At 41.5% G+C, this 24,374-nt stretch overlaps 2 protein-coding genes across 3 annotated transcripts in view; one reads left to right on the forward strand and one right to left on the reverse strand.

The window, feature by feature from the left end:
• LTK (leukocyte receptor tyrosine kinase) overlaps positions 1-14,829 on the forward strand; it is a 56,540-nt gene extending 41,711 nt beyond the window's left edge. The window contains 8 exon segments of the mRNA XM_075029399.1: positions 2,263-2,327; positions 4,907-5,036; positions 7,496-7,593; positions 10,239-10,331; positions 10,942-11,043; positions 12,503-12,637; positions 13,001-13,091; positions 13,837-14,829. Of these exon segments, the coding sequence (XP_074885500.1) occupies positions 2,263-2,327; positions 4,907-5,036; positions 7,496-7,593; positions 10,239-10,331; positions 10,942-11,043; positions 12,503-12,637; positions 13,001-13,091; positions 13,837-14,613 (1,491 nt within the window). The 3' untranslated portion in view covers positions 14,614-14,829.
• Positions 5,958-24,374, reverse strand: part of ITPKA (inositol-trisphosphate 3-kinase A) — a 54,387-nt gene continuing 35,970 nt past the window's right edge. Inside the window, exons 7-8 of one of the 2 annotated variants that reach the window (XR_012650790.1) lie at positions 18,945-23,951; positions 5,958-7,851 (exon numbers count right to left, since the gene is read on the reverse strand). Coding sequence is in view for 1 of the 2 variants with exons in the window: in XM_075030705.1 (XP_074886806.1) it covers positions 23,748-23,951 (204 nt within the window). In the remaining variant the exon portion in view is untranslated. Of the gene's footprint in view, positions 7,852-18,387; positions 23,952-24,374 lie in introns of those variants that run through there. The other variant, XM_075030705.1, reaches the window with a different exon arrangement.

The raw sequence follows: 24,374 nt of genomic DNA on the forward strand, positions 1-24,374 counted from the left end.
CATCCTGGAATTGTAAACTTTGATTTTTAAGCTCTATGGCACTAGCAGCAGGTTGAAAGTAAACCATCTGTCTTATCTGCTGCATGCCTAATGGCTGTAAGTTGTGGTCGAACTAGGAGGAGAATCTAAAAAGTGCAATCTGTTTTGTAAGCCCGATTCCCATTGCTCAGGAGAGATCAGTGCCCTCCGATGGGAAGTTGTGTGAATTAGTCACCTGGAGACTGATTAGTTAAAAAAAATAACAAATTGCCTGTCAACATAAATAAATACAGGTCCCTTGAAATCAACACAGAACCATCAGTTCACTCCAGCAGGTAATCTGCCACAATGGCTTTTCTGGCACAACGATTTATAGATCTGAGTAGCCAAGAAAAAAAGAAACTTAAGGGGAAAAAAAATAGCAACAAACAGACGTTTTGGGGACATTGCAGACTAGAAGAGGATTTCTAAATCTTGTATAAAGAAAAGAAAGCCTTGGCAAATATTAGTATGAAGCATTTATGTGACAGCAAACAGTAAACATTTATAGTAATGTTTATGTATTATTACTTCTGCATTTCAGTGGTTTTGTGTGCTTTCTCTTAAGTTTTTCACATGATGTTACTGTATTTAAAAATTTGTATTGTTTCTCAGTTACATTTCCTTTATACTGAGAGTAGTGTTTGTCTACCATATGTGAAACTTCCAGGTAGTCTCTTATTATTGCACAGTGTTCAATATGCTGCTGTGAATATATATTGTGATATCATGCTAATTTCCATGTCATTAATGGCACAAGATAACAGGCTGGTTTTCTGTGAAATTACTGCTGTTGCCTCAGGATTTGTCAGTTACTCAGCCCTGAAGTTAATGATGCTCATAGCCTGCTTTTGTTCTTTTATAAGCTTGTGACTCAGAGAACCAAATCTACTTCTGTAAGTTCAACCCAAAACGTAGCCTTCATTAATAAAAAGTAGTTCTATTGTTATTCATCCTGTCTTTCAAACGCCTCTTTGAAAAGATCATGCATTATGGCATTTTGTTATGAACTTACCTGTACCACTGAACGAATGTGCGTGAAAACCCAGAACAGACACTAGGAAGCAGTTGTAACTGCCCAATCCAGTTTCACTGTCCAGACTGGAGGAAGCACCACAGCACAGTAGCAAACAGAAGTAGATCGGCATGTTGTTCAGTTGTGATAATCCAGTGAGCACGTCACCCATTTTGAAAGTCTCAGCAATGATGGCTACTTGTTAGGGCCCTGTCTGCCCACCTGCCCACTTGTTCACCCAGTTCCCTGTAAAGTGACCCCCTGAACATCACCAAAACGCTGCTCTTCTCCCTGGCTGGAAACTAGAGTATCCATGGGGCCCGACCTGTGACCATGCTCACCTTGCTTCGTGATGGAGAGTATCAGGCCTGATCTGAGTTTGAAGAAGAAGCAGGTGCAGGCCGGGAATAAATTAAAAAATATATTTGCAGCATAATCCATATATTGTTTGTGGGTATTCTGCCAATTTAATAGATCATCTGCACTGTCCTGTACGAAGCAATCACTTATTTCAGATAGCAAAATGCAACCCTCTCTTCTATAGCCCACGCTACTGATGACAAGAACTGTTTCCATGCCAGCGTCGCCACACTGAGCAGTAAACATCCCACTTCTCTGCGTGCAGTTTGGCAGCGGGCACTACGCACAGCTGTGGCCAAACCATCCCGTAACGTTAAAACAGAGGGCACAGTAGCAGGTGCTGCTTCTACTGCTGCCTGCGCTCTCAGTTCATGCTTATCAGTGGCAGATGCTGTCCAAATCTGCTGGCAGCAAAGCAAGCTATAAAGCCACGCGACACAATTATTTAAATCATGTGGCTGTATGTGCCATTTGACATGGAAGCATGTGCTGCAATGTGGACATATAGAAAAGGGAGAATAAATTAACACCTGTCATTTTAAAGTGCTTCCTAGATCTGTAATTCCCCACCTAATGCCTTTCTTGATGTATACCTGAAGCTATTTTGCTCCAGAACACTTTATATAGTTAAATGCACATAAAAAATCTCCAAGTAGGTCACCAGTTTCCTGTTCTAACTTTTAACTACCAAATGGGTCACGTGCAGCCCAATAAACTGGGCACTGAAAAGATGAGCCCCACCTCATAGGTTCCTGGAGTCATTCACATGCTACATACTCATTCTTTTTTGTTTCTTTTTCCTTTGGCGGTCACCTAAACGTTCTCAACTCTTTGGTGGGATGGTCATCACTGTCTTTACCTCTCAACAGACCCTGCCGGAAGTCTGTTCTGAGCAGGATGAGATGGATTTCCTGATGGAAGCATTGATTATCAGGTATAGTTTAAGGTTTTTATACTGATGGGGGGCAGGGGGGGGAAGAGTAATGCAGGTAATAAGAATCATTTATCCACTTGCTTGGGTTCAGAAAAGAAATCCAGCCTTATTTTTCACCAGATGGCATTTTAGTAGCATATGAGTTACTGGTTTCAGCTACTTGTTCCTCTCAAACAAGGTAACTGAAGTTCTTCTGTTGCACATTTGTTGTGGTTTAATGCCAGTAGGCAACTCGGCCCCACACAGCAGTGGGACAGGGAAGAGAATCAGAAGGGCAAGAAAACTCATGGGTTGAGATAAAAACAGTGTAATAGGTAAAGCAAAAGCTGTGTGTGCAAGCAAAGCAACGTAAAGAATTCATTCACTACTTCCCATTGGCAGGCAGGTGTTTAGCCATTTCCAGGAAATCGGGGCTTCATCATGCGTAACAGTTACTTGGGAAGACAAATGCCAAATTCCAAATGACACCCCGCCCTTCCTCCTTCTTCCCCCAACTTTTATTGCTGAGCACAATGTCATATGGTCTGGAATATCCCTTTGGTCAGTTGGGGTCAACTGTCCTGGCTGTGTCCCCTCCCAACTTCTTGTGCACCCCCAGCCTCCTTGCTGGTGGGGTGGGGTGAGAAGCCTTAACGCTGTGTAAGCACTGCTCAGCAATAGCTAAAATATCAATGTGTTACCAACACTGTTTTGATCACAAATCCAAAACATAGCACTATATGAGCTACTGTGAAGAAAATTAATTCTATCCCACCCAAAACCAGTACAACATCTCAACAAAAACTTCTGCTGGTTGGTTCTGCTGGTCATGTTCAGAGGAGTAAAAAGGCACAATATTTTCCTACAAATATGTGCTGTGTTTGAAATGTTTTCCTTTTCAAAGAAATCCATTGCCCTTTTACTAAGCATAAATCATGTCCCGAAGCCCTTGCTAAAACAAATTTTCAAGGATGAAATGAAAAGCAATAGGAAAGCTAAAGATGAGAGCCACCTGTGTAGTGACTCAGAAGTTCAGCCTCTGCAAGACCAGCACCAAGGTGGTACAACACAGGCTCTGAGCCAGGAAGGTAAGTTTTTAGGTTTGGGTGCTAGGGGTTAAACTATAATATCTCTTGCAAATAAGAGTAAAAGTTTTTATAAGAGCATATTTGGCAGTTGAAGAAGGAGAAAGTGTGAAAAGCTTTTCCCATTGTGGCTTTCAGTCAGTAGCTAAGCGTACGTGCAGCCTTTTTGCTTTTCCTATCTGTAGAATTCTTTGCTGTAAGTAAGCACTCTTTGCAGTGAAAGTCCTGAGCTTTTACACTTTCTTTGCACAAAAATAGCTGAGTGAAACACTCTGAAACCTCTGTAGGGATAAAGTAGTGAATATGGCTCTGTGTATGTAGCTTACACAGATGGAACACAGCCCTCTCCCTGTGTGGCCACTTATCTTAGACATCTTCCAGCTTTTGATGCCTTTGCAAGCTTGACAGAACCTTTATAAGGTCTCATCTGCATGACCTTCTGACAGTGAACTATGAGATCTATAAAACCTCCCTGGAAAAGATAAGACAGCCATTCCTATTACCACCTGTACTTTAAGTATTCCAGTCTTGGAATTTACTTCATTAACCCAAATCCATAACCTTAAAACAATAGTATAGTCAAGGGTGACTTTAAAATAATAGTATAGTCAGGGTTGATTGTGATCAGAATTTATGCATTTTTAATTTGTGCAACATGAAATTCCTCTTCTCATTGTCTGGCCCAACTCATATCTGCTATTAAAGCATGAATCTCATGACATAGTGCCACTTCCTAAAGTCTGCAAGAACTTTGGCAGCTGAACAGGAGGTAACACTGATGTATGTTTTTTTTTAAAGAGCAATTTCAATCAATTACAGAGTGCTTTGATTCACTTAGTAGCACAGGACTCTTTCTCTTCCCCAGCTTCCTTTCCATTTTTAGTTCCTGTATTATCCAGGTAATCACTATCCAAGGGAAGACGCTGCTTTCTAATGACTGAGTCTTACTGAGCTGCTTGACAATCTCAGCTTTCTGTTGTAAGAGACAGAAAGCCATCGCATAAGCAGCTGCTGCAGTAGGTATTAGCTGAGTCCCTCTTTGGCAGACTAGATACTGAACTGAGTCCAACAAACTAGAGAGCAGTATATTTAAAATAACCAATGCTGAATTAAAATCCCCACCAGTCAGGATTTTGTTTCACAAATGCCAGTAATTTTTGCATATTTGAAGTGCTTAGCTTTCATGTCCTTCTCACGTCACCCCTATCTTGCAGTCAGTGTGTCCATTAAATTCTCTCTTCACAGACAGAAGGCTTTGCTTTGCTTTCAGCTTTTCATACATTCTGTTGAAAGCTTTTCATGGGAAAAGCTAGGTATAACCCTCATCTTGGGGCTGTCATAATTTAGAGAGGCATTTTGATATGGCTGAAGTAGGAATTTATTTGGTAACTTGCACTGCATCAGGATTTGCTTCAATCCAGGTTGTCAAAGCTCAAGGCACAGTGAGTGTGATGGATGTTGGCCAGGTACTAATGCTGTCTTTCTCTTCCATGTTGCTGTGATCTTGGCTTTCAGTAAGTTCAATCACCAAAATATCGTGCAGTGCATCGGTGTTAGCCTACAGACTCTGCCTCGCTTCATTCTGCTTGAGCTCATGGCTGGAGGAGATATGAAGAGCTTTCTTCGGCAGAATCGACCCAGGGTGGTGAGATAACTTCTCTGCTAGGCTTGTGGTTGATTTTAGTATGACTGTTTTTATTATTTTTATGAATTGGATAAAGGCACTGAAGAAGCCAAGCAGGGCGGCGTAGGTGTCCCAGCTCCTATAAACTTCTGGATACATACATCTGTTTGCTTGATGTAAGCAGATGTCAGTGAGAGAAAACGAAAGCAGTGCCAGTTGATTAGTAACTGAGGGGGAAAGAGTGAAATCCCGTTCTGCCATCCCAGAGTTCTCTGTCAACTGGACTACAAATCAAGGGGCTTTCTTTCCTCAATGTCTACCTTGTTTTCTGTGCACTGTGATAGTGTGTGAAGAGCTGAAGTTAACACTGATATGCAGTGGGAATTTGTAGCACTAGGTCCTCAGCAGGTGTGCATCAGCACCATATGGAGATGCACAGATTTATACTAGCTGAAGAGCTGAGCCTGTATGTAGCAATGTGACCAGGATTTAAATCAATGCAAATGAAATTATCAAGTCAAATATTTCTGTTTAAAAAAACCCCACCCTTATAAAAAGCTGTCATGAGGGTTTTTGCAAATTATCTTTGATTTTTAATACTATATTGATGCCAACCAAGTACAGTGACTATTTGGAATTAATTAGTTTCAGTGTTCTTACAATGAATAGCTGATTCCAGATACATGTTCTTGCTTCTTAACAGTGTGATCCTGGGCACCTGTGTTAAGTAACTGTATATCTCTGCTTGAGTGGAGACTTAAAAAAAAAACCAACAGAAGAGTTAGGCTCGATTCTACGTTATTTCTTGTTGCATTGAGGTGCCTATGCTGGCTGCCTACAGGGCCAGGAAGAGGCTGACTGGTGCCTCGTACTCCTATGCCGCGTGATGCAGTTGCACAGCTTCTCCTCCGTGCACACATGCACCCCAAATAGTTATGGCAATGTAGCTTCATGTGTGTATACTCTTATGCTGGTATTAACATGTTGTTGAAAGATCGAGCTTAATCTCTTCTTCATACAGGAGTAAATATACTAATTAAATGTACTTACAGGGGTATAACAGCACCCAGACGGAGGAGTTTGTATATCTTTATTTTTGGCATTTATAGTGAAAGTGGTACAATTTTTGTGAGTAGATGAAGTCTGTGGGCAGCAGAGAATAATAAGTACTCTTATTTGAATATCAGGTATAGTTGTAATGAAAAGAACAGTTACTTTTTAAATATCATGTGAAAACAAACCTGCTGCTATGTTAGCTGGTATGCTAGCAGATAGCAAATACAATAGTTGAAGTCCCCTTAGTACTCAAAAAAATGTCCCTGTACACCTTTTCTGAGAACAGAACTAGCCTCATCATTAATATATTTCACAACAAGTTTCCCTGGCTGCAGAGAAAACGCATGTCCATCACAGTCTTCTGACAGAGGAATCCCAGAGCAGAGATAAGGTCTGGAAGTCTGTAATGCTATTTTTCTTCCTTGCCTTTCGTCTCCTCTCCAGAAATGCCTACTTTGTAACTACAATAATTCTCCCTGGCAGATGTCCAAGAGCTCTGTACAATAATTAGCCTAGCCAATAAAAATAGTGCTCAATGGCTGTAGTGTGTGTTATGTGGTTCGAGCATGAGAAATTACAGTGATAACAGCATCCAGAAACAAAAGCAGCTTTAATAAGAACAATTTTTTTGATATCTTTCGGGCTTTTGATCAGCAGTGTAGTTAATTTCTCCCCACCCTTCCCGAGAGCAATACAGAAGTTCCTGGAGAAACACCAAGGAAGTTGCCCTATGGGGAAATAAATGATGGGATGAAAATACGCAGGGCTCCTGGAGAAAGACTTCTTTATTGTTCTTAGTTAGGGAAGTGCAGATGGTGAAAGGCTAGTACCAGTCCCAGAGTCCTGTGGTAAAGCATCCCATTTTTGCATACTGCTCCTGAGGGTAATCTCTGTCCTTCCACAAGAATGGATAAGTTGATGAATACTGACTGCTGGTGCAGAGATGTGCACTCATGCATCTTTGCTCTCTCTTTGAGCTCATGTGCTAATTTCTGTTGGTAATTTAACTCACTCTTTAAAAGCATTTGTTTTTTTTTTCTCTTCCATCTCACCTTTTAAACCTGCTTGTCTTTTGTTTTCACGAAGTCCAACACCAGTGGGGAATAGTTCTCTCCCACCCCCTTTACTAGGCTATTCAGGCCAGTACATAAATCTCTTGCCAGCTTGCACTCATGCACTGTGCTCAGAAGTGAAATCTTCTGAAAGTTTTGTGGCTTAAATAAGAGTTTACTCATTTTCCTGAACTCTTTACTATGATCTGCTTATGTTCCTCTTTGCTCCTGATTCATTTAACCCTTCCTCCACCCTGTATGTAATGTCTCTCCCTTTCCCTTCTTCTGTTCCTTGCTGATTATCCCCTGCCTGAATTATATTCTTCTACTCTACTATTCTTCCCTCACCATTTTCTGTGTGTCCTTTTCTAGAATCAACCATCCACGCTAACAATGCAGGACCTGCTGAACATAGCTAGGGATATTGCCTGCGGCTGTAAATATCTGGAAGAGAATCATTTCATCCACAGGTGAGAATAAACAGTCCCTTCTGAGGTATTTCAAGGTGTGTGAAGCTCACACAGTTTCTATTTGCAGTGGATTAGACAGAACTAATCTCCAGGAGGGAGACAGAGATTTCCTCTACCAATACAGGCTTGTGCTTAGATGTCAGGGCTGGTCTCACTGCGTTTTGGTAGGAGTTAGGCTCTGCGCTGCTCTTTGCACTGCTGGGGAGAAAGGAATCTTCTGCTCAGAGTGACCGTTTCCAAGTGTTAACTTTCAGGTGCCTGCAATGTAGACACATTTGAAATTAGCCCTGTAGTCCACTAGATGGTAGTGTCACTCTGCGTTAGCTTGTAAGACTATAAGGTATCATTTCTCTCTTTTCTGATGTCCCCATCTTGCCTTAATGCTTTGCCTATCTCATCAGCACAGGACAGCCCATCATATTTGAGCCATTGACTACAGAAGTGTAGAACAGGGATAATAGGAGGTAAAAACACAACTCTAAGGCTTCCTTCCCAGCTCAGCGGCTGACCTGCTGTGTAGTCTTGGGGAGCCCGTATTTGTCTGTTCACACCTCTTTTTCCTCTTTGTAGAGCAAAAAAATGTTGCTATGGTAGGCTTCAAATAAGAATGAAATATTGTAGAACAGGTAAAGGTGATTATAGGTAGCCTTTTAAAATTCCCAGTTGGGTATCGGACTCCTTTGCTTCTGATTAAGAGTTGTTTCAGTTCATAATGTTCCCAGGCATAGTGTGCAACTGAATTCTTTCCCGAGTATGAACTCCATGCTGAGTTCAGCCCTTGTGTGTAAGGGAAAGAAGAGGCCTGCACACAAGAGGGTCACACAGGCTTTAACTAAACCGACATGCAGCCCGGAGTTATGCAAGTAGACAACTGATTCACCCACATGCGCAAGCACGTGTGCGTACGCATGACATCGCACAGAGCAAAGAGGCAGAGCTAGGCAAGAGTGGGTAGCGACTGGAGAAACTGAGGGAAACAAGTGGCAAGCAGCAGTTGGAGCAAAAAAACAGGAGATTGAGATATGAGATATGTTACGGCTTTATGATTAGAGCATGAGAGACAGTTTTCAGTCTCCTTTATATTGGAGCAATAAATAAGTTCCTTTGAAAAAAGGATTAGAGTTTTCTGTCATTAAAAAAGAGCAGTAAGAGCGTGCAATAAGTTTTGGCTCTTGGATATCTTAAGTACATGAGAGTATCTGTATTCTAATTGGAAACTTCAGAGTTATGCACTACAGCATTATTTTTTAAAAATCCTTACTGTAATAGTAATAGCCTTCATCAACCTCCACCCACCCTGATCTATTGAACTTATGTGAAAGGCCAATTTTTGCTTGTACTGCAAGAAGGCCAATATAAACTCAACAGAAATTTTCTCCACAAGTGTTTTATAAAACCAATTTTCATATCTCCTGCCAGGTAGATGTTCCCTGGTTTTCTTATCATATGTCACTGAGCCCAGCAGTCATCACATAAAGCTTCTAACATTTATGTCAACAAATGGGACAGGCCAGCTGTTAGCTGACAGCACAAGACCAGTCTCCATTTCAGGAGAGAAATGGAAGAAACTAGTGTTTGATTCTTTTAACAGCAGCATATCACTTTTAAAAAAACTCTCAGGGTCAGTTTTTGGACCGTTAGATCTCTAGTATAAGCAACCTGGGAATAGACTCATTTGGTTTTAGCCAACAATTCAGGAAATCGGTATAGAAGGAATTTTGTTCAGGTTCCGTATTAGTATTTTGTCAGTGATGCCAGTATTACTTAGAGTGGGTCGGGAAGGGAAGATTATCCTTACAGATAAAAGGTATCCTAGGGGGAAAAGGTAGTGTAGTGGGGTTGTGGAGATGTCATTAAGGGCAGGTCTTGTCATCTAGGAGTCACAGCTGATGATGGCAGAGAAAGCTGAGCTTGATTTTCAAATCCTGAGGGATTTTTTAAGGCTGGCAGTGGGAAGAAACATATGAGTTGTTCAAGGAGCTCATTTTTCTTGGCAGTCAACAGGACCCCCACAGTGCTATGTTTTTTAATTAGTTCCTTTGCAGAAAGTGTATTTAAAATGAACGCAAATCCTTCAGTCTTGGCCATGCAGTCATCACTGCCATTTGTCACAAGCTAAACCTGCACCCAGCAAACGGCTGCTCCCATATGTAGCTTTGCTTGGTTCCACAGGAGATACCCAGAAGCAACAAAGCAACAGTTTACTGAATCTGGTCCCACATTGACTTTTCAAGCAGTTTACTAAGACCAACCAATAGCATCACATCTGTAACTGATGGAGACACTGCTGAGATGCCACTCTCTAAAAAAAAATAGAGCAAGACAGAAATCTATCATAATGTGGTTGAAGCAAAAGAGGTTGGATCTGTCCCTGGTCTGACACTGACCCTGTTTTCTGCCTTAGTGAAAGGAGATGGGAGTGGGGAATTCTTGGAAAACACGGGGAAGAAAATGTAATGTAAATGCAGTTTAAGAATTGTGGTTAATAAAAATGATAATGTAGCTGGCATTATTTCTTATTTTTAATAAGGCTCTTTTCATTTGTGTAAAGATGACTCAAGGCTTGCAGGACTAATACTCTCTTTATTCCTTTAGCTACTTAAGAGTTTAGAATTAGAATTAATAATTTTTATTTTTTTTTAAAGAGATATAGCTGCAAGGAATTGCCTTTTGACCTGCAGTGGAGCAGGACGAATAGCCAAGATTGGTGACTTTGGGATGGCTAGGGATATTTACAGGTAAGTGAAAGGCCATTTCAGTCCTGTGAATAACTTGATAATCTGTATCATTTTGACTGGTTTGAACTGTCTCATGGAATCTGAAGCAGTGGAACCGTCCATTATATGTCTGAATTTGATTACCAGTTAAGTAACTGGAGTTAACAGACTATAAATTAACAAATCTATGCCTACTAGCCAATACCCTTCAACTGTTTTATTCCAGCCTAGGCCTCAGGGAACACTGCAAACACATGTGGACACTAAACCAAGCATAGACAAATTTATTAGCTAGTTCATCATAAATAATGTTAAATTTAAAAAAACCCCAACCATAATTCTTGTTTATGATGTCAAGATGACTTGCTGTATCAGCACCCTGTGCTAAGCGTTGGCAAACATGATGTCTTCAGCTGTGCACCTACAATATCCTCAGTTTCCATCCCAGTTGCAAAGAAGGTATAAAATACTGCTTCAATGCACTGTTTGTGTTGATGACTTTTCCTTTTTCTCACTTGGCTCCCATTGCCACCTGTAATCCCCAGCTGCTGTTGCTGTGGTGATAAGATCTTTTACATATCTGAGCCCTTTCAGATTGTGTGACATTCTCCATGCTTTTTATCTTTCCTAGAGCAAGTTACTACCGCAAGGGAGGAAGAGCCATGCTTCCTGTCAAGTGGATGCCACCAGAAGCTTTTTTAGAGGGCATTTTCACCTCCAAGACTGATACCTGGTAAGAGATGTCTTTTAAACACTTCTGCTACTCAGTGGTAGGGGTCAAGGAATGTATTCCTCAAGAAAAAAGTCTGCTCAGCAGGAACCTTAAAAAATGTCAGAATTTCCCAGAAAAATATTAGAAGTCTTCCCTCAGCATTCAGTAGAAGCATAGCTAAAGAATTCTGAATAAGAATTTTAAAATCTAATGTAAATGAAGGTAATAAAAATTCGCTATACATAAATGCAGAGTATCACATAAAGGCAATCAAGAAGTGAAAAGAGAAAGCAGTTTAGATTCCCAAGGAGTCTCAGTTAAAAATCCAGACAAATACCATCAGATGCTTCACTCAACCCTCAGTATCTGCCACTCAGATTCTATCAGAGACAAGGCCTGCTTCTATATTTTGTAAATGACTCTCTCTGTACCACCCAGGATTACTCTTTTGTATAATTTTTTTCTGTTGTATATAAAATGACAGCAGATTTAATTAGAAGTCCTTGCTGGTTGCTGAGGAAACAATATTTATATGTTGATTCTTCATGTAACTTGATCTTTCTTTAAAATAAGCACCCCCTCAGCAGTAGAACATTCATGCACAGGTGCTGGGGAATGGAAGCTTTCCAGTTGCTTATGAACGCCTCTCTCTCTGTACAGTAGATTCTTCAATATACTGTACTGAGACATTCCCTTAAATGCCACACTGACCCAGTTTCCTGAAGTTGTTAGAGATGCCGGAAAACAAGGGATTACTTATCAACGCCTAACTGTGAGCAGCCAGTACTAAGTATTTTGAAGGAAAGTGCTACAGTTCCTGTAATAGGCTATTATAAGTAACATGCATGTACTGGAAATTTCTTCCACCTTTGCAGCAAATAGTGAAGCTTACAAGTCTGACCCTGCTGAAGTCCTGGCAGAACCCTCTTGACTCCCCTGGGTCTAAGCTATAAGTTATTTTCAATGGCACTGCCTAACTAACCTGTGGATGTAAAAAAGGAGAGCAACCGTATAATGAAAAAAAATATGCTGCTGCCTTTCAGTTTCACTGAATGTGTCTTACTTGATTTTATTCTTGAGCATCCTGTTCCCAAATACCAATTTAAACATCTCGAGCCTTCCCAAGTAAGGTAGGCATCACCATGCCAGATCTCACAGTTCTTTTCAGTTAGAACATAGATAGCAAAGGGTGCTCTGGGATTTCCTGCTCTAGAAATAATAAATGCAGCAGAAAAAAAACCTTCAGAGTTATTAAAATATTTTTAAACCTCTGTAAAGCTAGTTTTGGAGCTTGAGCAAAGGTTTTGATTGATTGGTTTTTTATATCAAAGTTGACTCATAATCACACTAATTGCGCATTACTGTGGTTGGCCTACAGCTTCGAAAGGTTGTTGCTGTGGTGTTACCCACACAGCTTCATGCGAGGTTTGCGGAGCACAAATGAAACCTAATTGATATTGTTGGCTGGTTTCTGACACAGGTCCTTTGGTGTGCTTCTTTGGGAGATTTTCTCTCTAGGCTACATGCCCTACCCTTGCAAAACCAATCAGGAAGTGCTGGAATTTGTCACCAGTGGAGGAAGAATGGATCCACCAAAAAACTGTCCGGGACCGGTGTAAGTATTTCCTTAGTCCCACAAGCCAAGGGATAGTGGGTGTCAAACAGGTTAGACAAAGGCAACTAGACACTTTTAGTCAGGGAATGGTGATTGCCCCCACTGTTAGGTGGGTATTACTGAATGTCTCTTGAACTACTGCCTCTTGTATACAGCTTAGAGCACTATAGGATTTACTTTAACTAGTGGTCCCCTAATGGCTCAGGATCCAAGGATGCAGAAATGACATGTCCACTTTTGCTCTCCTCCTTTGGGCCATGTACCGAGTGCAGTCCCTCTGGACCCATGATCACTTCATATTGAAACACATTTACATAATTATCTTTCTTGATTGATACTTTTTCTTTTTTTACTTATTTTAAGGTACCGGATCATGACACAGTGCTGGCAGCACAGCCCAGAGTATCGGCCAAACTTCTCCACCATCCTGGAAAGAATCAAGTATTGCACACAGGTATGGATCTTTGGTATCCAGGTGGATGATAATCCATGGAATGCCAACTATCCAAAGGCACTAGATTTTAGTGCCCAAAACAAGTGAAGAGTCCTGACAGAATGTCTAATTACTTTCCCAATTGTGGTGGTGCTGTTGGCTCATCTGCTCTTTTCATTTGGATTTTCTGGTTATCCACCCTCACTCTCCCATCTTCAGCCCGACCAAAATGAGGTTATACTGTTCCTGTGCAAGTGGATGCTTTCAGCTCTCAGCTTGTTCAGTAGCAAAATGTCCTTCATATTGTGATGGAAAGGTATTTAGAATCTCTTTCAAGGTCCATATTCTGACCTTGCCTAATGTTGCTCAAAAGCCACAGCTGAATTGGTATGGAGCAGAGGGGGGTGAATGAGATGGCACAGTGAGTTCACCATCTGGTAGCATTTTACAGCTACAGGCCTGGATCCAACCTCCTGAGGGAGAAATTATGTACTAGTGACCCCCAGCTTAGCCATTGATTTCAATAAAGCACAGCCTCTGCTCAAAGGAAGCACGTAAATTAGAAAGCTTTTTTGCAAGTCCTAACAGCATGCGATATCCAGATGGCACATAGCACCTTGTACAACATGCGGGAGTATTGCCCAAACCCCATGTCAGCCTCTGCCAAAATCTTTTTCGCTCTGGTAGCTATTTCTCTTAAAATGCAGGTGTGACAGTCACCCTGGAGGTGCTCAGGGTGTAACAGATTCTTGTATCTCTTTTTCAGGACCCTGATGTGATCAACACAGAACTGCCCATGGAGTGTGGCCCCATGCCAGAGGATGAAGGGAGTACAGTCATGCGCCCAAACATTTCCAGTGGGATAGTGCCCCTGTTGGTAAGCCCTTCTCTCACACCTCAGACAATGCCTAGAACACTGGACTCCCACAATGCTGGGCACAAACTTGTACAATGCCCACAAGAGCTACTGGTGGAGAATCTGAGCAGCCGGACTGTTCGAGGGCCCAGCCTGCCATGCCTCAGCGATTTTAACAGCGGGTCCTGGTTCCAGCAGACCTCGAACCAGAAGTTGGAGCTCAGCAATCCACCAACCCACAAACTTAAAAACGAAACGAAAAATCTTTGGAACCCAACTTATGGATCGTGGGTGCTAGAGAACATCTGTCACTTCAGCCCCAGCTCCAAGCTCAAAGCAACTCCAGAGCGGGAAGATTCGGGCTTTGATGGGAATTGCAGTTCTTCTCCTAGCTCTCGGGCATCTCCAGCATCTCCAAGTCGAAGCAACTGCCCTCACCTGGATATCAGTGGGATTGAACTGGTGAAACTCCAGACTTTCCCCTGCGGCAATGTAAATTATGCTTATGATGACCTGTGCTATAGCACTGACCACCAGCCATCAGTGTTGGCGGAGGTCAGAGCAGCTGTGCTAAGGAGCTCCAGTCTGCATAGAGATGAAAAGCCTTTTTATAAAACAGAGAAAACATCGAGAGAGAGGGACTCAGGTCTCTCTTTGTCAGATGACCTGAGTGTTACTCCAGTATAACAGAAACGGTTCTTTCAAAGATCAGGGAATGTGTGTGTCTGGAAGGACTGCTGCTTATTTCACTTACTTCCTCCATTTAAGTTCCTTCAGATGGGTGATGTTTCAACATCAGCAATGTTCTGCTTCCTCCTTCTGTGTGCCAGATCCCCAGATCGTTAAAGACAGTTGCATTTCTATCTCTGTCCATCAAATGTGTCCCACTGAGCCAGCTTAGAGGTGGAGAACAATGGCATTGCTGCTCTGATTCAGAATACAATACTTAATGAAAGGACTCCTTCTCAATCTGCTCAGGTGAAAAGAAACAGACCTACCATCCAACCGCAGCATTTGGATGGAAATAATGATCAACACAGGTTGTGCTTCTTTCTGACCGAAGAAACCAAAATCGCATGCTGTGCCAGCAGCAACCAACTTGCAAAGGCTGCTATATTCCTGAGAGCTTTTTACAGTCCTGATGACTTACTAATGATGCTCATGCACTGTAAGGGAAGTAAATAAATAGCAGCCACATTTGCAGCTGTTTTATTAGCAGACCCTGTGGAAAAACATGAAAACAAAACTACTGCTCAAATTGGAAGCAATAGAAAGGATGAAAAAAAAAAAAATCCAGGCTCCTCTGAGCATGTGCTTTGAAAACAAGCAATGAAGAGGAAAACAAATTTACTATTAAAAACAAAACAGTTGGTGGAGCCGATAGTATCCCTTTAAATAGCAAAGGAAATGTGCTGCTTGCCTCATGGTGTTGCTTTCCTCACAGCTCCCGGCGTGGAAGGGGCAGGTGGTTTTTTCAAGAAAGGGTGAGCTGCATGGCATGATGAGAAATGGACTGTCTTTATCTTTTAATGGACTTAGGATGAACTTCATTTTTGTAAGTACTTTGATATTCTGCAGTAATTTCCTGTGCTATGTTGGTAAGCGTTAAGCTGAGGTTCTCAGGTTACTTTGGTGCACTGGAATTCTCCTTGGTTTTAGTACCTACTTCTCTGAGGTAGAAACAAAGTAATGCAAGGGAGGGGCAGAGTGAAGGGAAACCTAATACAAACACTACCTTACAGTGCCCTTTACACAGGAAGGTAGAACATCTCAACCATTTGAGAAAGCTAAAATCATGACTTGGCTTCACGCACCTGAGCAGGTCGTCATTTCTTCTTGCCTTGCAAGCATACAGACTTGCTGGTAAAGGTAGCTGTTGTTTGTTTTGAAAACAGCTCATTTCTAAGACTTTTTTCTGTTGCTTAGGGTCTAAACTGATGTTTACTGGTTAAAGCCTGAAAAATAAGGAGACTGAAAAACTGAGTAATTTGGATTAAGCCTGAACAGTCTCAGAAGCATTTTGTCCATGTCCCACTCCTGAATGTTGCACTGCCAACCTACAGTGGAAAATGATGTGCTGCTTTCATGTGTAATCAAGTTGTATGGTGAGATGTCAGTTGTAGACTCTGGTTCCTTTCTGGGGGAAGAGGTGCTCTGGTACAAGCTTCAGCCTTAGTGATCAGCTGCACGTACAGTCTGAAGATGTGGGCTGGCAGGAGAGGGTTGCTTTGACCACACAGACTTCCTGCCCTCTGCATCATTCGGGGATGGACACTGCTGAGATGTGGTACAGAAAAGCAGAGTGAAGTCTCAATTCATCTTGAGTGAAATGCATCTTCAGCCCAGGTTTATACTTTGTTGGTCTGACTTTGTATCTGTTCCAAGCTTCTTATAGTTTTAGGCCCTTTGGCTTTAGAATGAATCGTTTTATATACCATTATTTCCAGACCTGAGTGGTGATGATGGCCACCTTTCAGCAACGACCCGTAGGGTATGGAAATAATTCCAAATCCATGTTGTGAAATGACAGATGGTCAGAACAGAGGGGTCCCTCTGTGCATGGGCAAATTACAGGAGTGGTGTGGGGACTGTTGGGCTTAGTGACTAAGGAAGATGGTTGCCCTTGCCTCATACCCTTCTTTCCATTTCACCTTTGCTTAAGCTCTCTGGCCTTTCTCATGTTTAGCTCATTGCCTGTCCTATCTTATGTCCAGGAGCTGCTACAGCCCAGTTAGATGAGGCAGGAAAGCCCAGTTAGCAAGAAATTTTCTCATTCTTTCCTCTTGCAGAGGCTAACATTTTTGGTCATGTTTCAGGCTGGCCACCTCTGGAACATGCTAGTCAAGAATAAATATATCTAATCTTAGCTAATTGGAATAAAATTGGTTTATCTTCACCACCCTTACCTTTCAGATATGCATAAACCATAGGACTAATGTAAAGTAGTTTTTTCCCCAAAGGGTAAGCTATCAAACTCTCCAACAGTTGTGACTGGGCATCAGCAACTCAGGCCCTGCATATGTGATAAGGCCACAGCAGAGTGTAGCAGCCCTAGTTCAGCTGCAGTGACCTAACACCAGATTGCCTTCCAAACCTTGTTTGTAACAGGCTCTACCCTGAGCAGAGCACTGGTGGTCATGACCACACTTTTGCAGGCATATTATGACTCTGCTTTCAATTCTCCTTAGCCATCAGCACAGGTAGGAAATTAGAGGAGTGAAATACTGACCTGTTCAGAAGCCATGGGATGCTTAACTATACCACCTTTTCTTCCTGCAGACTTTTTATAGCAGGCACAAGACAGTTCTTCATTTTTTTCATGTGGAAATGACTATACAATACCCTGAGATTCCAGTGAGAAGCAGGTAAGATCCCTGCTGTCCATACAGTTAACCAGCTTGAGCTACAACTGTTTTACCCATACACAGCACTTGCCTCAACATAACTCACAAATTTAGAAAGGCCAATAGTGATAAAACTAGGTAAGCCACTGAAAAGTGAAGTGAGAGAAGAGCACAGTTCTATAACCTATTCCACAGGCAGTCTTGGCTGCAGCTATGCCTTCATTCTATAAACAAAATACAAGTTCTTCAGTCCAGCACTTTGGACAATACCTGTTTTTACTGAACAGCTGCATCAAGGTACTTAGTTACAGGAAGAGCATAGATGAAAGCTGCACTGAGCTAGAATAAAACTCCATCCTGCCCAGTATCTTATCTCTTAAGATAAGACCAATAGTCAGGTGTTGAAGGGCAATTCTAAGAGTAGAGTGAGCATGTAGTGATTATTTATTTCCTAGACATACTTTGCTGGTTTACAACAGCATATATGGAGCCAGATGCAGCTGTCTTGTAACAAGACAGAACACGGAGCTGCACATACCAAATGGGCCCTAAAAGAAAGAGCTGGGAATTTTAAAAGAATCTGCATTAGCAACCTGCATTTTACATAAGCTCTCAACTCCCTCAGATGGAACTAAATGTAAATGATCTTCTGTCAGCACAGTTACCATGAATCTTTGACCTATAACAGTTTTTCTGTGCATATCTGCCCTCTTAGCTGCTTTTTAAAACCCCTCACAGATAATGAATTTTTAATTAATATCCTGGAGGAAATGATGCTAATATTGCTCCTGTTGTGATGCTAGAATGCTATATGCTGTCCAAACCATATTATCTAAAAATAAAAATAACAATCACAATGACACATTCTACAACCTTCAGTCCTACAATTCCAAGACTGAAACTTACTGTTCATACAATCACAAATTTCATAGCACTCAACTGCTACCATTTCAAAATGTAACTTGCTTAAAACTGTTTTTTAAGGACACACTTTTAGTGCATAATCAATGAGTTGAACCCATAGTATCAAAATTAGACTACTTTGGCAATTGAAAGCCAAAACCTGATTTTATTTCCTAGAGGAATGACATGAGCTGGAGATCTGGCATTAATTCAGTCCTGTAATCCATGTGAAAAGCCTTCCACCACTTGCCCACTGGAGAATCAGCCATTTATAGGATTATTATAAGTTGTTCTTCCTGAGGGGTGTCTGTCTTTCAACATGTTACCAACTTGTTCTTAGGTTTATGTGTATATAGTTGTTGGGGTTTTTTTCTTCTGGGCTCAGCATTAGTACTTTATGTTGCTTCATACAACCTCATACCTACATTTTAAAGAGGGGACTGAATAACAAAAGATGAAATAATAATGCAAATTTCGATTTGTCTTTCTCTGCTTTCTTTTCATATTTGTTGATATTTGTGCTTCAGATTTTTTTGTTATCTTTTCTCTCCTCAACTGAAGTGTTTTGTATCATCATTTTCCCTTTCAAGAAACAGAATTTTTAACTGCACAGATTTAAGGTGTCCCCCTCATATCAATCCTTTTCCTGAGGTAAGTTCTCCACTGATTTGCCAATGGGCAGGTGTGCACTAAGAAAGCTTTACAAGTCTAATGAAACAGTTATGGGCTTCTGCAAACGTACCTTATTCCACCTCCAATACCCCTACTTACCTGAAAGAGAAGAAAACGCTACTGCTGGGAGTACAGTTTTCCCCAATGGATTTGCATCTCCACCGCTGTGTCAGCCAGGGACCACACTTCCTCAGACCCTTGAGCAGCAGAGCTCTGCAAGGCAGTTTCTCCTGTAGACGTGGCCATGCTCTCTCCTCCCGGTTGCCTACCCTTTTCAATCTGAGGCAGAGACCTTAGGCATGACATCACTAACATCTTCCCATCTCGTCATGTGACTTTTTCATTTAGTTGAATTGGTTTGGATTTGTCATTACTTCTGACCATGGCAGCAATTCTTGCCAACTTACCTTTCTGGGTGACTACTGTACATAAGTAGATGACACACCTGCTTCTATGCAATTTAAACCTGGACAAGTGTATACTTCTATATTTGCAACACAAAATAAAGAGACACTAACAGTGGCTATTTGTTTCCCTCTCTGCGAAGTACTCTGCACACAGGTAAGAGGACTCTCTCTTGCTGAGAAGTGTTGCCAGTCCTGGAGGGTTGACTGCTTCTTCCCTGGTGCCACACAAAACTGCCGCATGGAACAGTTAACTGCTCCGGGTCTGCCAAGTGTCTTTTGATGTACAATGTTTTGATAGACTGTAGGCTATGAACTGAGATTTTTGAGACAGCTTACCTCTAAGGAAGCTTTCAAGCTTCGCGTGGATCAGGTTCTAAAGCAAACGTACCTAATGGGTTTTGGAACCAAGCTCCAACGTTAGCTTCTAGATGTCTTGGAACTGGTTTTGGTTTAGGAAATGTTAGATGCTAAAGACTAAAAGCACAAGAAATAAATAGTTTTTGTCCCTTCTCTAAGGAAATTCTTGGAGAAAAGATATTACTGTCCTGTGACCAAATCACAGTGGATGTGTTATTTCCTTCAGTCTCATTTATTTAGTAGCATACACACTTCAAAGTAACAAACACTCAACCAGTACAGTCAATGTCAAACGTGACCATGGTCAGCATTGCATTGTAGTGTTCAGAACGGATGCATGTGGATGATACAGGCCATTTGATCTCAGTACCTTAAGAATAACAAATAATAACACCACCAATTTAAAAAAAAAAAAATAGCAAGAGCCCTCTGAGATACTTAAGGGTTTGGTCCAACTCCCATTGAAATCTTTTCTTATAACAGGAACTGGATCAGATGTTAAGTGAATTCCCCCCACTGTGTAAAATTAAGAGGGATTTGATTTTTACCACTTTGGTTAAATTTCATCCAAATTTATATTCTTGTGGGGCCCCAACACTCATCATTTTTAAATTCAGCTGATGTATCTCTTTCCTTGTGCATTTCTTTCTATATTGCACCTTCCTCCAAAGAATCTCACAGCATCTTGCAAGCAATAACGAAGGACAGCCTCACACCATTCCTGCGACGTAAGTAGGTACTACTCCCATCTGTGAAGTGGGAAAAAAACTTGAGGCCTAGGCTAGTTGTCCAAGGCCAAAAAAACCAAGTCACTGACAAAGTTGAGGGAGAGAAGTCCTACTGCTAGATTCACACAGGAATGCAGCAGCTACAACAGTAAGCATTGCTCCATCTAACTAGCTAACTAACTAGTGAGTTTAAAGACACTGGTGCCCACATCAGAGGTCAGCTGTTCAGCACCAAAGTGCCTCTGGGCCAGCATATCTTACCATGCTGTGGAAACACATGTGCTCTTGGTGTCTCCAGAGTGAGGCAGTATCTCAGCAGGGGCATTAAAGAACTACATTCTGGACTTGTATGTGAACAAGTACCTTGGTTATCATGCATCAACTCATCTATGTTACATGCCTGTGCAAAGGCACCATGTTGACTCTCTAGTAAATATAAGCTTATTCAAGGCAAATTACTCCATCGTGAAAGGCAGCGATACTGCTTCCTCACACTAGCAAGTGAGTATACACAGACAGGCTCTGTTGCAGTCCTACACTTGCAGGTTGCCAATGAAAAGCTGCCTCCTTTTCTCCTTCCCCAGAACAGCAGCAGCCAATTGTGGCTTCTTCCCTTCTAAGCCCTTAGCAAGCCAAAGGGCCATTTCAAAACTAACTTGCTAGAACTATTTATCATGTAGAATGAGTTTGCAGACCAAGGTCTGCTATAGCAGAGGTTTTCTTTTTTCCCTGACCTTTTCAACTACTGCAGAGGAATGGATTATTCTCTGCATTTTCCCCCCCAAGACCACATGCTGCAAAACATCCAGGTGCTAACAGCAGTTGGTTTTTTTGAAGCTACTGGTACCACATTGCTTCTAGTTCCCCTTCAGAAGTGGACAGTCATTCCAGAAGTTTGTCTCAAATTCTCACCTGACATTTGAGCATCAACTTTTACCCTCTAAATCTCCCCTCTAGAAAATAAGTGCAGAAGATTCACATACGTGGTAAAACAAGAAAGAAATTTAACTCTGAAGACTAATTAGGCAAACTACTAATGAATTCTATCACCTTAACAGTCTCATTTCTAACTTTTCTAATTTTATTACAGTAGGACTGCTTGCAATTGCAGTCTCATAGAAAAAGTATTGTTATTAAAGTCCTCCCCCGTGAGACCTATTTACTTCCAATTCTCCTTAAGCACTGCTAACCAATGGCTTACCTGCTGGCTGCAGGAAAGGAGGAAGATGACTTTTTTTTTTTTTTTTTTAAATTGTATGGAATTCACCACAGATTAATTTGTCATCTCATAGCAGTTCAAAAGTTAGGACGCATCTGGAATGATAATATCTGTGCACTCTATTGAAGGCTTGCTGTCACTTAAAAAAAGGTGTAAACTCTCTGAAACATCCAAGTGGAAAACTCATTAACATACTACCATGAAAATAAAACTGAGAGGGACTCTGGGAGGCCACAGAAGAAGTCTGAACTGCAAAAATAATTACCAGTTTCAAACAACTTCTGTTTTAGGATGAAATGTTTCCAAGTGTCATTACTTCCTACAGAATACCCACTCTATGTCATCTTTTAGGTAACAAGTAAGCTTGAATTTTTAATACTGCTGTTTTGTTTAGAGATGATGAAAAACCCATTAAATCTGACTGATCTCTTAGTACAGTAGTGTGTTACCTAAAGGAACTCCTTTTAGAAATTATTTTAGGCTCTCCAATTCTAATTACAATTGTTATATCTAGATTTCATTCCAGATCCAGAGTCTACAGTCTTTTTTGGCTCATGATCATGATTATTATTGAAATAGCAGTTTCCCAAAGCATAGAGTCACCTTCATATATCCTAAAGTTCTCAGAATCTCTCCTGAGCACAGGACACCAGGAAAAGATTTCTGATCAATGTGCATTACTAGCTTTAGATGTTGAAAGGGGGATTAACAATCAAATAGTAATATAAGTCTTGTCCTCATTTTGAAAACTGCGTCATCACATTATTAATGTTAAAACCTGGAATGCTAGTGAACATGTGAATACTGATAGTATTTATACTGCTAGTATTTAAAGAACTGTTCAAGTGACTAGAGGCAACCAACAGAGAAGGTATGTGAAGTTATTACAAGAAATCACATCAGTCTTTCTTGATTTTTCACCAAAACACTGTGAATTTTCTGTGGCTGTGCCTGGGCCACAGCAAAAGAAAAATGAACCACAGGTGGCCCTGTGATTCCAGATGGGGACTCAGGGATGTGATATAGTGACATTCCTTCCCCCAAACTGCCCTGAGTTAACAGCTGATACCATGGAGGAAGGATGCCTGGGAATTATCTCATCATTAGTGTAGTGCTGTGAATGGAGAAACATTACCTTCCTGATCGCTGCACCAGTCTACACGCTTAAGTGGCAGCATTGTATTTGGGAACAGGAACATGGCTAAGAAGTCACATGCATTAGGAGACAGTCAAACCATGACCTTAAGAGATCACAGTGGTTGCTGGCTACTAGTGCGTGCACGTGTATAGGAGTTTTATCTTCAAAAATAAACAAACCTTGGAAAAAACCCTTAGGTTCCCTGGTCCGCGTGCGAAAGAGTCATTACTGATTTTCAGAACTGCAGTTCAGCTGCAAGAGGCCAAACTTGCCAAGCTAGGCACTTTTCCAACAGCCCACCCAGTCTGAAAGTCAAATGTTTTTGGAGACAATAGGCTGCTATTCTCTCCCTAGAGTATTTGTAATCTCCTGAGAGGCTACATAAAAAGCAAAGGCTGTTCTTGGACAGAAGTGAATCGAGGCTAGGGTAGGGAAGCGGAAGAATGGTCAACAGCAGTTACCACATCCAGCCACTACAAATTGCTGTCTCCCTTTGCTCCAGGTTTCTTGTGATTATCACCCATTTCCACCTTGTGCACACTGTAACACAATGCAGCAGAAGTTGTTGGTCCAACCTACGGTGTACACAGGAGCAAGGAGACTTGGAATTAGGGGAGAAAAAACCACTCTTGCTGGTTTCAAAACTATGCAGCTCCCTGAAAAATTGTATTCCTACCCTGAATCCCCAAGCACTTGCTCTGGTTCACTAAGAGGTAATCTGGAGTCCCATCCATTTGCCAGAAATGAAAATCATTTTGGTTTACCATGTAGACCTCTTGACTCACGCTGGTGTGATTCCTGAGTATGGAGATCTTCATTCTCTGAGGACCAGTCTGAAGTTAGGCTGGTGCAATACAGACCAATCTGGAGTTATTTAGGTTCATAGAGGGCTGATGCAAAGTCATTTTGATCACTGACTGCTGGGTTCTGGATGCAGCTCCCTCTGCACTGATGACCTCAGGAGTTTGGAGGGAGTTAAAGGTTTCTTTCTGAGTGATCCCAGTAGAGCAGAAAGTTACAGAGAAGCCCTGTAAGTTTTGTGCCAATCTCAACTCATCTTTCAGTGATGCTTTCCAAGATGCCAATCAAATTGTCCAACCCCAACAAGTACCCATCCTCCCTGTTGCCTTCTTGCCAAGGGATCCTGTGATCCAGTGTCTGCCCATCAGGGAGAAGAGTGGTCTTTCCGAAATCGATCAGCCAGACATTGGCATTCCCACTGCCATCATGTACAAAAAGTAGTGAACTTCCAACAACCTGGAAGACAGATTGAGATGATGTGGTTAAAAACACATCTTTAGCTCTCCCCATCACTTAACACTTCCCACTAAGAAGATGACTTCCTCTTCTCCCCATCACTTAACACTTCCCACTAAGAAGATGACTTCCTCTAATGACCTTCTCACCTGTGACCCAACAGACTTTAGGGCTGCACTTATACATTGACAATTTACATGCCCCATTTGTATAACCATATCAATCAGTAACGTATAAATAGGCACGTAGATGGGAAAAGGGACCCAGTAAACAAAGGGAAGAAAAGCAGTTCTCCAGCTCACTTGGCAGCAGATCTCAGTTTGAGCAATCCAGCAAAAGCCAGTGACTACTTTCAAAGAAAGACCATGACCCATGATTAACAAAAATGCTTCTAGCAACAAGAGGAATTCAACAAGGTAAAAA

The sequence above is a fragment of the Buteo buteo genome, chromosome 6 (genome assembly GCF_964188355.1).
Source record: "Buteo buteo chromosome 6, bButBut1.hap1.1, whole genome shotgun sequence".
Classification (NCBI taxonomy): Eukaryota; Metazoa; Chordata; class Aves; order Accipitriformes; family Accipitridae; genus Buteo; species Buteo buteo.